This window comes from Paramacrobiotus metropolitanus, unplaced genomic scaffold, assembly GCF_019649055.1.
Source record: "Paramacrobiotus metropolitanus isolate TYO unplaced genomic scaffold, Prichtersi_v1.0 Parri_scaffold0000076, whole genome shotgun sequence".
NCBI lineage: Eukaryota > Metazoa > Tardigrada > Eutardigrada > Parachela > Macrobiotidae > Paramacrobiotus > Paramacrobiotus metropolitanus.
This window is the reverse complement of record NW_026570296.1, coordinates 189,223-204,470: the sequence shown is the minus strand read 5'-3', so window position 1 is coordinate 204,470 and position 15,248 is coordinate 189,223. Positions and strand designations below refer to the sequence as shown.

Here is a 15,248-nt window from a genome sequence, read left to right as displayed (position 1 = left end):
TCCCCGTTTAATACTCGAACGGTTGCAGCTGCTAGTAATAGAACAGAATAATTCTATGAACAATTCCTCGTAATGTTAATAATTCACTTTTTGTTGAAACGCATCGCGATATTTTAAGCGACCAGATGGCATAATGGCAAACCACAGGATGCTAATCGCTAGTATCGCCATACGCTGCCACACAGAGAGGGAACAGCTATTAAACCGGATAAGGATAAGCGGAGACATGCCACTCCGATGGTTCAGATAATATAGAGATGCAGGTTTTTTTATAAACAATGCCTACAATGGGATCGATACATGGCAGATTTCTCTTCAAAGGTAGTTTGCATGCTGGCACTTTTGGCGCACATTCGCTTAACACCTGCAAAAACAAGTTGTTATCGGGATGCAGTTTATTGGCTCTACCGTAGTAAGGTAGTAACTGATTCTTTTAACTCGTAATTATCGAAATAAAGTACATCGACATTTACTTGGATACGAATCAATGCTAATGCTGCCTGATCATACATTTGAAGCCGAGTGCGCAGTAAAGATACAACTCGGATAATCATAAATGATGGCATTGTCTGGATCATCTGCATCTTCTGAATTACCATTCCTACATACTGCATTCGTGATCAGCTCTTCACCGGATGGTAATGTCAGATGATTTCACTTTAATACCGATTTATACGGCGACATAACGGTCAATCATTCCACTACGGCCATTACTGCACAATGTCAGATTATACTAACCTATATGTACTGTTTACGCAGTTAACACATACACGGTTTTAGAAGTTACGAGTACTGGTGCATTATTACATACGTACCTGGCTACCTGCATTCTTCAGTAGAAATACCCGGATTTGTTATAAATCAGGCAGACATGCATCGTTGAAGACCATTTGTATAATAAAGGGAACATCACGCACATACACGCAGACAATTGAAATTGCCAATGAAATGAATGGATGCCAGCCGAAAATTTTAATCAGTGCACGGAAGGCATCGATGTTCACAGAAATCCATAGGAGTGCCAGCAACCCAAGAGGATGATGAGCTGACGATGAGCTTTTCCGAGGCAAGTCCGTCCAGTGGTGGTTTCCGGTGGTGGTACTCAACTGATTATGCAGCTGATATTTTTTTGAGCTTGTTAATGCTGGTGTGCCACTGATGCTCTGATGTTTGTTTGCTAACCTGTAATCTATATCAAATTGAAATAAAATTCAAAACTAATGGATAATTGTATCGTTATCGTCGTTGCAGACACCGGCTACTAAAATAAGGCATTTGCAGCGTTAAAAATGACATGACGTTGAGATATTTTTTGTACGAGTATGTCGAAAAAATTTATAATTCCGACTACCTTTGCAGTTCGATACTGCATTCCGACTCCCGGCTCATTTAAAAATGCAGTCAGAACAACCGCCCTCTTGGCGACTGCAAGTTTAAATAGATGCACCGGATCCAGTTACTACAGTGCTTCTGGAATTTTCTGTTGCTCGGTGCAGCATCGTGTACGAATTGACTTCGCCAACCAATAGAAAAATTCGAAAAGCATCTCGATCGAATAAGATAGCTAATAAACTTGCAGTCGCCAACAAGGGCGGTTGTTCATTCTGCATTTTCAAATACATAGCCGGGAGTGGAAAGCGTCGACCTGCATGGGTAGGCGGAATTATAAATTTTTCGAAGTATGTCAGAAGATGTATTACATTGGCATTTTTAGATAACAGCTTCAATTTTCTTATGTTATCAAAAACTAAAAGCTCAGTCTGGCTTTTAGAAGCAAGCCAAGCGAGCAGTCGCCGAAAAGTGTTCTGTGCTGTAAGCCTGTGGTATAATGTCACATAAACGAAAATATAAGGGGCTGGGGGTTGCTTAGGCAAGCACTCCCTTTACATGCTGCCGACAGCCGGTTGGTGTTTACAATGCGGCGTAACATGCTGCTTAGGTACCGCGCCTGATTTATCCATATGCACTGCCGCAAGGTCATACTCCAACCGAATGACGACAGCAAGTACAGGGATTCCTTGTCCAGGCAACTGTCAATCTCTTTTATGTAAATTTCCGGCAAAGCTTGATTTTGACTGTCTTTTTTTAGGCCGCTTCGTTCGATATACCCAGTTTTCTGTGCCTTTCTTCACTGCTGCTGAAGCAGATCATTTTCAGAACTTTTGCTGTCCAGATACCATCGCAATGCGAACAAAGTTAAATTTCGCAATGACTGGAGCGGTACATAAGCCAACGGATTGTCCATGTTGTCAGTAAAACGTGGGTCTTCGGCTTGCCATTGCCTCAGCAACTGCCAGTATTCACAAAGATGCATCGCGTAATAAGGCACCGGATGCTTATTGAACTTTAATGCGTGTTCAAGCTGGTCAAATACGTTAAGTGCATGTGGCGCAGATGGCAGAAGACTTCAAGCGGCGGAAATACGCCTTCGTCGAAGATTTGGTATATATTTTCTATCCTCTGGCCGTCGAGAGCTCGAGACGTCTGGGACTTTTGGATTGCCTTTCGCCGAGCTAATCCGCTTTGTCGGCCGCAAGATCCGCGATATTACCGGGGAGCCTCGATCTACAGCCTTTTTGAGACAACGTTTAAGTCTAGCGGTAGTAAGAGGAAATGCAGCTGCTGTTCTGGGTACATTTAACGCACGTTCTAAACTAATGAAAGACTCTGATAATTTTGGCTGTTTTTTAATGTTTAAAATTTGAAATTTTTATTAGTGTAAACCCGCGCAGGCGCATTATTATATGTACTGGCTGTTGTCGAATAAAAGAGGAGTGCATGATGAAACAAGTATGAAGCAAGAAATACAGCAGGTCGCAGAATGTCAAGGAATTTTACAGACATGGTTATACAGTGCACATCGCCCTGTACTTCGCTGCAGTTACATGTAGTGATGCTGTGATACAATATGCAGGTACGTAGTATATGCAGTTTGCGGAAGTTGCAAAAGCTGGTTACCTGGAGGAAAACTTTATTCGGTACAGCTTACTCGTTAGTCGACTTCGCAGCATTCGGAGAGATTCCTCGCTCAAAAAGGGGCAATTATCTTCCAGCAATTTCCTTGCACTCTGCATGTGTTCGTTTCGATTTGTGACGATCACGTATTTGCCTAAGCGCCCAACGGGTGAATGGTGCATTAGGTGATATGGTCATCATATGGGTGAGCGCTAGCCAAGGTGTTCAAATCCCGATTTCGAAACTTGTAGTCATAAGGCCCAGCGAAAGCTTCACGGTTACAGCTGCGCGATTCGGCATCCACATAAATCAGTCCGTTTATGTTTACATTGTCCAGGATTAGTTTTTCACATAGATATTTCCAGTCCGACCGAAATTGCAGAATCAACAAAATGGACCAGGTGAAGATATCCGGGGCCCAAACGTACCAGTTGCAAATAGCCGTGGTCTGCAGTTTTACCTGTTTTGCTTTCAGTAAACTGGTCAGCATACCGATGGGGTTTATGGAGCGGGAAAAATGGCTGATATTAAGTACCAGATAACGGATCACCCGATAAGAAAACTTTTTTAGTAAACTGGTTGATATTTTTATTTAAGGCTAGAGCCAGCTCGTCATTCCCATATGTCTGCAGGCAGAATCCCAACCCTCGAACACATTGTTACAGTGATGTTCTAGGATTTGCACACGGTGCGGCAGTTCAGTTGTTCCCGAAATTCCAAAAAGGAAAATATTTGACGAAAGATTTCGACTGGTAGGCAGGTGTTTATACACGGTTGATAGCGGTGCCGTGTTTTAAATAATTTAGAAGCCTAATAAGACAATCAGTTTATCAGATTAATCGTGACAGAAATTATAACGCGATCCGGTATATGTAGATATAGCGTTGCTTGCGCGCGCAATGTTAGTTGGAAACACTTTGCCTCGCGATACAAGATGCACATTGCACAACGAAGGCAACCACGATACAACCAATAAGCTTGATTTATTTAAGGAATAGTTATACGAACCTGTACGGAAGTGCGAACGGTAGAAAACGGTGCAAACTGGTTGAGAAGAGGCTCGAACAAAATGCAACAAAAGGTCACCTATTTGTTGAGCATAGCTGTTTCTACCTTAGCTTAACGCAGATTGTTAGCTGCACTTACCAAGCAGGATTTCAAAGGAAGGTGTTCCTCGTATCGTTTTTTCAACTCTTCTCGCAGTCCATATTTCGTAGGTCGTTTTCCGTTTAGCCATCATCCGAAATATTTTAATCTGCGAAAAAAAATCAAAGCGGCTGTAAACTATAGTACATTTTCTAAATCAGGTTCTGTAAAATGATCATGTAAATTTTATGAAACTATTGAAAAATATAATTTTTGGTAAATCTGTTTGCATTTAAAACTTCTGAAGTTTTTATCACCGTAACTCTCCAACTGGATGCTACGCGCACACAAACCTGTTCCTACTTGCATTATACACAATTCATGTGGGTACAGTGTTATAAGACAATGTTTCTGAAGGTGCGCAAAATTCCGCACATGTATGCAAATTTGGTGCTAAGTGCCAACACAACTCCCTTAACTGATAGTAATAGTGTACCGGTCTCTAAAAGATTGAAGACCGCCTCTCGTCACAGTTCCTGTTGATATAAATCATTACTCATAGTTGCCGATAGCAAACGTACGCTCCTCTTATCTAGGATTTTATCGTGACCGGAAGTAGCAGGTACGGTAAGTATTGACATATTTTTATTGGAGTAACGTATTTTAATACAGATTTGCAACATTTTTATAAGACCAATATTCCGTCGATGTGTTAAAGTTCCGGCGATGGTGCGCAACTGAATATGCAGTCACAGTGTGATACGTGGATATATATAGATAGATATATTACTATATGGATGTACTCGTATATATTACAATGGACACATATATTACTATATGTATATGTATATATTACTATATGTATATTACTATATGTATACTATATGTATATCAGTATATGTATATATTACTATCGATATATATTACTATATGTATATATATTACTATGGATCTGTATATTATTGAATATGGGTTGCAATTTTCTAAGCAGCAGCAGCAGTTTCCGGTTTTCCACGATTGTTAATACTTCTGCTTCAGTGCGCCGACAAATATAATGACATTTACTATTTAATTACTATTATGAAATGAAAATATAAAACTAAGTAGACGGCTGTATGGTTATTTTACTGTAGATGCCGGTTAAAAGACCGGCTTCTTATGATGTTGGAAACGATATAATTATGAGGTTAACATTATAGAGGGTAATGTTTGTGTCATAATTAGTACCATATTCAGTGTTACACTACATTTTGCTACGAAAAACCAGCGTTTATATAAGGAAACCGTTGTAGGCAACCCCTAAAACACCCGTTTATTATAGGCACCCCTTTTCGCACCCTGCTTATTATAGGCACCCATTTTTTATTAATATCGTACATATTACCACATGACCACCCGAGATGTTCAAGCCCTGGTAGCCTTCGCTTAAGGGATTTGGCCCGGTACATAGCATTAAATTCGTGTACATCCACGGGAACTTTCGCTGTCGCGCACTCCTAAACACTTTTTTCCCTTGCTTCATAGTATTTTGTAGCCAAATGATTGGTATACAAAGGCGTGAAGTCTGTTTTCGCGCGCAACATCCGGTTCGGCCGTTATGGCTGTTAGAAAATCCCAAAAAGTCTAAATGCATTCAGATGTACCAAAAGTCTCATTATGGACCGATCCCTTTCAAATTTTGCACGTAAACGCAGATTATCACAAAGATCGTTCTTACAACGATCCACTGTTCTAGCATGAGACTTTTGGGTCCATGAGATCGGTCCATAATGAGTCTTTTGGCTCACCTGAATGCATTTAAACTTTTAGGAATTTTTTAATAGCCATAACTCCCGAACCGGATGTTGCGCGCGAAAACGGATTTCACGCCTCTGTACACAAACCATTTGGCTACTAATGTCAAAAAGCAATTCAAAAAGGTGTTTGGAAGTGCGCGAAAGCGAATAATCCCGTCAATGTACACGAATTTAGTGCAACGTACCGGGCCAAATCCCTTAAGCAAAATAACAAAATGTTTTACGAATGCGTGCACTATAGAGAAAACTAAAATAACGGATTGGGAGCCTATAATATACGGGGGTTTTAGGGGGTGCCTATAAGGGTACCCTTTATATAAATACAGTACGTACTTCATAAAAGTACCATATACAAATTTTCCCATATGAATTATAACCCGCGCAGGTTACGCGGACATTTACCCCTGCGTCTTTGCTGAGAACACTGGATCAAAAGGCTAAAAGCACATTCGGTATTTCAAAACCCAAGTATTTCCAGTCGTTAAAAACTGTTCGGTGCTATTAGCCAGCGATTGAATATCACAAAAACGAAAATACTGTACGCAAACCTCCGCCTTAAATAATTAAACAATCTCTGGTATACGGTATATGCCGCTTCGTACAATATAATTATGATATACATATGTATCCAGATTCTTGCCCTTCCTCACTGCTGATGAAAAATAGTTCTTTCAGAACTTTCACTGTCCAGGTACCATCGCAGTGTGAACAGAGTTAACTTTCGCAAGGTATGGAGCGGCACATAAGCCAACGGATCATCCATGCTGTCGGTAAAACGTGGGTCTCCTGCTTGCCATTGTTTTAACAACTGCAAAAAATTCGCACAACATATTTCAGGTTATAAGACATCGGAATAACCTCAAGCTGGTCAAATACAGTACATGCATGATGAAGTAGAATGCAAAACTACAGAATGAATACAGCAGGACGCAGAAATTTTGGGAAGCAGTATGACAGAATGGAAGATGTAGTGGACATTGTACTGAACTTACGCTACAAATACAAATAGGGATACTGTTAGCTATACGCATTTTGCTGAAACTGCGATAGCTTTGTTACCTGTAGCAACACTGTCTTCGGTACAGATTGCTTGTCTATTCGGCTTTTTAGCAGGCTGAGAACTTCCTCGCTCATCGGAAGGCAATTATCTTCCAGTATTTTCCTTGCACTCTGCATTTGTTCGGTTTGATTCGTGACGATGACGTACTTTTGTAAGCGTCCAATGTGTGGATGGTGCGTTAGGCGATATGGGTTAGAGTCAGCCAAGATAGGGAAATCCAGATATCGAACCCTGTGATCATAACCTCTAACGAAGGCATTCCACTTACACCTGCACGATTCGGCATCCACATACATGATCCCGTTCATGTATACATTGTCCAGGATAAGTTTGTCACATATGTCTGTCCAGTCCGAACGAAACTGCAGAGTTAACGAGCGAGACCAGCTTAGGACGTCCGGTGCCCAAACAAGCCAATTCGAAATAGTTATGGTCTGCATTTTAACGCTTTTAGCTTGTAGTAAATCAACCAGAATACCGATGGGATTGAGGATCCGCGAAGGATGGCAGCTATATGGCTTGCAACTATCGGGTACTGCAGCACTCGATAATATAATTTTTCTAGTGAACTGAGTGATATTCTTATCGAAAACTAGAGCCAGCTCGTCGTTGTCATATGTTCGCAGGTCGAATTCCAATCGCGAACACGTTGTTAGAATGCTGTGCCAAGATTTACACACTTTCCGACAAAAAAACTGGTCCCGGAATTCCAAAAAGGAAAATATTCGACGAAAGATTTCAACGGGTAGCCACGAGTTTATAGACGTTTGGTAGCGGTGTCGTATTTTGAATAATTTGAAAGCCTAAGAAAATAATCAGTTTATTAGATTAATTATTATTATTACCGAACAAAAGTAGATGAAGGACATTCGTAAGGCTACGGGAAGATCTTTGTTGAATTTTATAAATTTTTCAATCGTCATTAAACATATTGCGCGATTTTGTTGATACAATTTTTATCGCCAGCACCTTATTTCAACCTTCCACCCAGTTATTAGTAGTGCTCTTTAGCGTAAAATGCGAAAATGTATTATCCGGTTTTGGAAATTAAAATGAGAGATTCCCCTGACCATTGCAGTACGCTTTGCCTGCACTGTATACACTGGTGGTAATTGCAATGAAAACAACCACGTTTCAATCAGTATATTATTTTAATTCTGAAATGAAAGAGTATCAATAATAACTGGTATTGTAGTGCGCACATTTAATCTCGGACGGGAAGAGCTGGCGCGTGCCAGTTTAGTGAAACATAGGCGCAACTTAAGTGAAACTTGAGAAACAGACGGAAACAAAATGATATGACATGACTATCAGTTTTTACGTGAACAAGTGAGCGAAAGGGCTTACACCGCAACACAATTAACGTTAACCTTACCAGGCAGGATTTGGAAAGAAAGCGCATTTCCCGTTCGTTTTTTCCAGCTCTTCTCCAATCCGGCAACTTTGAAAGCGGTATCTTTTTTGCCATTATCCGGAATATTTCAGTCTATGAAAACATTTTGATAAGCAACATTAGAGATATACTGGGTAGACACTTGACCTTTTTGCAAGTAAGGGAAGATTTTCTGAACTCAGACGCGAGATATGTGGGAAAAAAACATGCAGTGATCTACTTTTGATCCCCACTATTTACTGTAGATACACGCCCGGTGACTAGATCTTTGAAATTTTTTACCAGATTGTGCTGAGATTTTCGTGCGTTCCTTGTTTTTTTTAGGCATACAGGTCAAATTAAAAAGCTGGCAAAATGGTAGTGCCAGTAATACGCCTTTTTCTATTATAATACGCTTTTACATTCAGTTCCGTGTACGTTTTAATATTATATGTATACTTGTACAGATACTAGTACGCATTTGTCGACATGCTTCGACGTTTATCGCATCTGCACCCTTTCACAATCGGACTCGCGGGGCGGGCACCACAGACAGGGGATTCTCTGCGTTGTTTCGCACTAAAAATTTGAAATTTTTTTATAAAACTTAGAAGTTGGTTCCCATAGTTTTCCAGAGTTATACAAGCTTATGCTTGTATTGTAACACTAGCTCTGGTCAAACTCTGGTTAAACGGTTAAACTCTATATAACTCTAATTAAACTCCTGTAAGGTGGTGTAGCTCTCGTGCCCGGCATACGAATTTATATTGTGAAAATGTCCAAACTGCAAAGAATGTCGAAGCCGTAATATGTACCGGTCTCCGAACGTGTGGACATTGAGCAATATAAATTAGTTTCCTTCTTTCAGCTTTGACGAGTATGCTGTCGCGTCTGCGCCCCCACTCACGATTCCACCATTGAAAATCGTCTTGATTCCGGGATTTCAGAAGATCCGAAGCTATCCAACCCAGCGATAAACTGTGCCGCTCATAATTCCGCCGCTCCACGGGCTGTCGTTCTCCTAAAGGCATGATGCAATTCTTTCTCACCACTTCCCTCACTAGTTTTCCGTGCCGTTCGGTCTCAACATAAGCAAACGTGTAACACGATCCCGCGATTACTTTGGCCGGATACCACCGACATGCCTCGCTGTCAGACTCCCGCCACAAAATCTGCACAGTATCGCCAAGGGCGAAGGAAAACTCATAAATTTGCCCAAGGCATCGATGGAAACGGACAAGCTCAGCATGATGGTTGGGATATCCGAAATCAACGATAAAGCCTTCGAAGAGGTCCATATCAACGATGAAACCATGGCGGAATGTTCCATCCTCATCTTGTACGTCCACGGCGCCATAACACCATACAGGGTTCGAGTAATACGACTCGTATTCAAACATACCGTATTATGTATTACCTGGTGCTTTTCGTGGCGTAATAAGCAGACAGTATTAAACCAGTGTTTAGCACCAATTTTGCGCCAAGCTTTTGATAATTTAGGTGAATATAATGCAACATATTGCTCACTTTGAACAGCAACGCTTGGACTGAAATAAGTTAGATTTTACGAAGACTCTTCCCGACCAACGCGCGGCGTGCTACAAGCCTGCAGCAGCGCTTTATTGCGCGAAGGTAAAAAGTCATATACCGTAGCCGGCGTAGCATGTATCCACAGACGCGGCATGACTAACCACGCAGTGTATCAGGGATCAGATGCCGGTCCCGTACACGGCATACTGCATCCTGTTCTGTTCTTCAGTATATTTATCGATCCCTACTGTAGCTGCACAAGTGTGACACGCTTGAGCAGGGTATTAAGCGTTCAAAAGCAATAATTACAGTGTATATAACGCAGTATAACATATTGACACTCTTGTCTGAATCCACCCGCGCGCAATCCGGATGCGGTATGTAATCCCATTTCGTGTTCTGCTTCAGCAAGGAAACCATCGTTGTCGAAAGACAAGCAGTCACACGTTGAAATTCCAACGTGTTATCTACAACTGCACACTTTAAACCTCTACAAAAAGCTGCGTTTGTGCATTAAGGAACGGTGCGATGAACAATAATAACCCCGTCGCCCTTCAGATCTTGGCGTCTCCAACGCGCCGCTGCCGGAATGCAACAGGTGGTGCGTCTTGGGGTACTTTTGCAACGTCGGTATGCATCTGGCCGCGGTATAGTGGACTCACTCTGTTTTGGGCGAGCAGCTTCGCGCATGGCACCAGGCGGTTGGGAAGTTATCGGTGAAATAAATTCTAAAAGGCAAACAGGTGTACTAAAAGCCTCATTATAAAACTGTTTTCTCAAAAATTCAAACGGAATTTTAAAACAAAATTTCCGTTGTAGTTACGGCATCGTTCCGGGATAAGAGCTTTACACCAGTACTACGTGGATGTGCTGATGCAAGCGTTGGTCAATCGGGACGACGGCGGCGACGCGATCGTCATGGCACGTATCGAGAAACTGTGGTCATGCTTCCGGCTGTTGCAGGGGATTGTTAAGCGTTACGTCCTGCAACTTGATACCAGTGAGTTTCCGGAAGCCACAGAACTACATGGGTATGGGTTAACACGTACCAACAGAAGGTGTTGGTACGTGTTTGTTGGATTAACCTTATTTTATTAGAGATGTAAATATTTTTATCCCGACTATTAGTCCGCCCAGTTTTGGTGTTTCGGTGATGGTGCACCACTGATCACACAGCTTCCGTTTTGTTAAAAATAATAATGCGGCGGTTTCAGTACATCGTCAGAAATTATGATGTTTAATTAACCTATATTAATATTTAAGTGACGGTAATGCGTCTCAACTAAGCCATTTCGTAAAATTTGACTCCCGAACCGGATGTTGCGCGCACAAACGATTTTCGCGTCAATGTAAACAAATCATCTCGCTACAGAATGTCATATACCAATGACGTATGGGAGTAGGATCATACGCCGGATGTACGTACGGATGCTGACTGTCCGCCTTCCACCTGCAACATAACGGATAATCTAGTCAATCTCTACTGTGATTTGCTGTTCTCTTTTACTAGCGATGTATATGATGTCATAACGCGAAGTCTATATAAGTTCATGTCGCCACTAATATCGGGAATGAGTAGTCTGAGATTTACTTCTGAGACTGTTTCTAATTACGATTTCCTAGCGTTGTGAACTGTGATGTGAATTGGATAAAGAGACAGCAATACTTGTTCCTACTGAAGTGCATAGTTGCTCCCGGATTATCGCTTAGTATACAGGTTTGCTCGTGACACAATCGTCCTAGCTCTTGCCGATCCTCACAGGACTTACGACCGGAAGTTGTGGTTAGCGTGTTCCTGAGGGATTCCTGAGTTCCTGTGTTCCTGATTCGCTCGTTTTATTTCCACCATAGTTCTTCAGTTATAGTTTGAGAGTACGAGTGCCTACCGACTGACATTTACAGGCGTGGAAGAGTAAAGATTGTTCATGGAGCCTTAACCGGCGTGAACGCTTATACACGACATGGCGCCCACCGGTGTCTTTTAATTTTCCCGATGTAACGAAAATTATTGGTGGAAAGTTTGATGGTAATTTATTGGTAAAAGTGGTCCGTTTTTGAAAGGCGTCGAACCGCAAAGGTACGCCGAAGGAGGTCAGCGTTCCTGATCTGGCCTAGTTAATTTATTTTTAGCGAGCTTCCTCGCAATTGTGAGCTTCCTCACTGGTGAGCTTCCTCGCCAATTAAATTAAATTTAATTAAGTTGGACCGTCGAAACCTTAAAGGTCGGCTGTGTAATTAATCGGTGTCTGTGTGGGTAATTTCCGGGTTGTCTGCGCAAAGCAGTAGCCGCGGTGAATAAAACGTAAACTGCAGTGTCAGTGTACCTGGCCTGCAGATAGATCAGATAGTGACTACCGAGCCATTGTCAGTGGCTAGGTGAGATAACGATCTCCAGCAGCTAGATAAAGGCAAGCCGCAAGCGGTAGCCAGAATCAGCAGCTAGAGAGAGTTGACCGTGAAAAAAGGTAAACACCGGCAAACGGTGATTGACCTGTGAATGTTGAATAACTGCAGCACGCAAAGTGTAGCAGTGTAATTTTAGGAAGTTGTTACAGTCGAAACCGCAAAGGTCGACTGTCAGTAATCTATCACTGAACAATTCAAACCTAAAAGGAGAATTGGGAAGTGACGTAGTAGTAATTGCACAATTGCAATTTCGGAAGCAGTAGCACAATCGCTACTGTAAGTATTATTTTGAATAGCCGCAAAGGTTATTTAAAATAAAAGCAGAAATGTCGGGCGGTTCGATTCCTAGAAATCGCCCACCACCGCGTAAAATCCCAGATAATAAAGTGATTATTGGGGCGTACGATGGATCGAGAGCTCAGACAAGGTTCAAATTCAACGCAAAAGAAATTCCGTTGAATTTGATGTACCTTGCTCTTAACGTTGAACCACCAGAAGCACAAGATGCATTCTGTGGGAAGTCTTGGATTGACTACCAGGAAATCAGACGGTACTTAAATTCCAAAACGAGATTACCAGCACATTTTAAACCTTGGATTGAGTACGAGGGATGTATCCCTGAAGCTTACCTGGACATCACTGATGAGCAGTTTATAGCGGCTTTGCAGGATGCAAACAGGTGGCTGCCAGAATATACGGAAGATTTGAATAGACGAAGAGAGGCAGCCCAAGCTGCACTTACAGCGTCTAAAGCTACGGGAAAAACTCCCAAAAAACAGGCAGCAAATGAGCGTGTCACGCGCGGCGCCAAGGAGAGAATTCCAGCCCAGGCGTCTGCTGCGATAATGGACGAACCCATATCGGAGACTCCAAGCGTGGCTGAGAGCCAGACAGAACCCCAGTCGTCCCAGTCGGACAACAACTTGATAGCATTGTCGGCTGCGGACAAAGCGGATATCTCCGAAGGATCTGAAACAAGAGCAAGTAAAAGCATTCGCGGTGGAACAATGACGTTCCACCCGGCACAATTAAAATTACATAGCTTTGTGTCAGAAAAGGATTTTGAACAACCAGATGAGGACTTCCTTACCCAAGCTAGGGAAGTCGATGAGCAGTTGGCTGCGGCAGAAACTGACCAGGATGTGGGCTTGATAGTCCGGCAAACTATGCCCGTATTGATCCAAAGTCTCCGCACGCTCATCGCATCTACAAAAACAAAAGTAGATGAAATGGGTAATATAATGTCTTTAGACGCTCGTGTAGATGCGGAACGAAACGAAAAATTGAAATTCCAAAACGATTTCAATGAAATGCGCGTTAAATTCGAAAATGAACAAACAGAAAATGACAGATTGGCTAACGAATTACGCATTGCAAATGATAATCTGCATGGTTTAAGACAAGCCAACAGAAATGCGGAAGCCGCGTTTAATGCAATGAAAGATGAGCGCGATACTTTAACAGACACGAATCGCAAATTGGAAAAACAGTTGGAAGAAGCTCAGAGAGACCTTTCAAACGCGAAAGCTACGATTGATGGCCTCAGTGCGCAACCAGCACCGGATTTAACGAAACAAATATCTGATTTGAACCAAAAGCTGTCGAAAGCTCAGAAAGATTGTAATTCTGAGAAAGATGCGCATAAATTAACTAATAAAAATTTGACGGATGCGCAGAGCCTGGTCACGAAACTTACCAAAGACTTGGATGACGAAAAGAAGCGGGCTAAAGACGCTGAAGAGTCTCTTCAACGGGATCTTACGCATGCGAGAGTCCAGCTCAACAATAAGTCTTCGGTCGGCCCGATGCATATCCCTAAAGAAAAGGATGATTTGTCCCAAAAGGAAATCGAAAGGTTACAAGGTTTGTTGAATACAGAGCGAGAAAACGTTCAGAAAGTTCAAAAGGAATTAAATGATTTGAGAAACGATAAAAGATGCAGTAGTTGTGAAAACGCGATTCAAGCCAAGAACAAAGCACAGGCCGACGCCTACGAAAAATCGGAAACGTGCAACCGGCTATATGCGGAAAATGCGCAATGCCGGAAGGAATGGCATGAAAAACACGATCAGCTTACCAAGATGGAAGTGGATTTCAGGGAAGCATGTAACGAACTTCTCCAGCTTCGAAATCCAAATACTGCTCTTGGCGGCAGTGAGAGATATTTTCAAAGGGAAGCACCGGTAGCAACAGGAGACGTATTACGCCCTCCCACATTCACACCATTTAATCCCCAAAATTTCTCGTCATACGTTGATCAGCCTTTAGCTACTGGCAGTAATCCGGCTGGCATCTTGCGGAGGCCTAGACAGGAATCGCGAGTCGAATTTTTGGAGGCTCAGTCTATCCCGCGTTCATCGTCAGAAAGTCAAATCCCAAGGGAAACAGCACCTGCCAAGCAGAAGAAAAACGGCTCAACAGATTTACGGCAGCAAATTCTAAAAAGAACAGCTGACGAATCTAGCCGCCCGATGCGCGGAACGGAACTTAGAGACAGCTCTGATACCGAGAATGAATTTGGGGATGACGTTCCCCTGGATGACGAGCATCGCCGTCCCAACAGTGTGGCCAGTAATGAGTCTACATCCAGAAATCCCCAACTGGAGGAATGGTTAATTAGACAAACACAAATTTCTGATCGGACGGCGCTTACACAAGAAAGCGTTGTTGAACTTTTAGCAAAATTCACGGAGAAAGACGGCGATAAAACGGTCGGAGGCATGAAGTTACTTGCCTTTGATGATGCTCACCCGGAAAAAATTCAAAGATGGCTCATGAATGTTGAACAATGCAGAGCCACGAATAACTGGAACGACGAAACAACATGTCGTCGAGTAATTGGTGCATTCACTGGGCCGTCTTTTCAATGGTTCGAAAAATTTCGGAAAGATAATAAAGGCAAATCGTGGCCTGAATTCTTTAAGCCGGCTATTGTTGAGCACTTTAACGGCTCTCTTTCTAAAGCCGACATTCGTAGGAAAATGAATAATCGCAAATTAGAATTCTATGAACCAGTTCGTGCTTACCTGGATAGTTTCCTCCC

General features: G+C 42.3%; 1 protein-coding gene and 2 long non-coding RNA genes across 5 annotated transcripts; all 3 read right to left on the bottom strand.

The window, feature by feature from the left end:
• Positions 1 to 109: 109 nt before the first annotated feature.
• Positions 110 to 4,499, bottom strand: LOC129595289 (uncharacterized). 2 transcript variants are annotated; one of them, XR_008691300.1, is made up of 4 exons: positions 4,395 to 4,499; positions 4,102 to 4,210; positions 816 to 1,189; positions 110 to 364 (listed from the first exon to the last, which is right to left on the bottom strand). It is a non-coding gene; the product is annotated as an uncharacterized LOC129595289 (long non-coding RNA). The 2 variants fall into 2 exon arrangements; XR_008691301.1 differs by lacking the exons at positions 4,102 to 4,210; positions 4,395 to 4,499 and adding an exon at positions 2,959 to 3,245.
• Positions 4,500 to 6,471: 1,972 nt separating this feature from the next.
• Positions 6,472 to 9,834, bottom strand: LOC129595288 (uncharacterized). 2 transcript variants are annotated; one of them, XM_055492242.1, is made up of 4 exons: positions 9,085 to 9,834; positions 8,273 to 8,383; positions 6,897 to 7,700; positions 6,472 to 6,645 (listed from the first exon to the last, which is right to left on the bottom strand). In XM_055492242.1, the coding sequence occupies exons 1-4, from the start codon at positions 9,667 to 9,669 to the stop codon at positions 6,484 to 6,486; spliced, it is 1,662 nt and encodes a 553-aa protein (XP_055348217.1). In that variant the 5' UTR covers positions 9,670 to 9,834; the 3' UTR covers positions 6,472 to 6,483. The 2 variants fall into 2 exon arrangements, with proteins under 2 accessions (XP_055348217.1, XP_055348219.1); XM_055492244.1 differs by lacking the exons at positions 6,472 to 6,645; positions 6,897 to 7,700 and having other exon boundaries at positions 8,370 to 8,383; positions 9,177 to 9,834.
• A 3,462-nt stretch (positions 9,835 to 13,296) lies between these two features.
• Positions 13,297 to 14,412, bottom strand: LOC129595322 (uncharacterized). Its single transcript, XR_008691306.1, has 3 exons — positions 14,283 to 14,412; positions 13,902 to 14,020; positions 13,297 to 13,411 (listed from the first exon to the last, which is right to left on the bottom strand). It is a non-coding gene; the product is annotated as an uncharacterized LOC129595322 (long non-coding RNA).
• Positions 14,413 to 15,248: the final 836 nt, after the last annotated feature.

Excerpts from the sequence above, each read along its gene's own strand:
- LOC129595288 (XM_055492242.1), bottom strand. The coding sequence starts at position 9,669 with ATGTTTGAATACGAGTCGTATTACTCGAACCCTGTATGGTGTTATGGC. Across the intron at positions 8,384-9,084 it reads GTCCACACGTTCGGAGACCG|ACTGAAATATTCCGGATAAT; the intron begins GTACATATTACG and ends ATGTTTTCATAG. Across the intron at positions 6,646-6,896 it reads CGAAGACAGTGTTGCTACAG|TTGTTAAAACAATGGCAAGC; the intron begins GTAACAAAGCTA and ends AATTTTTTGCAG.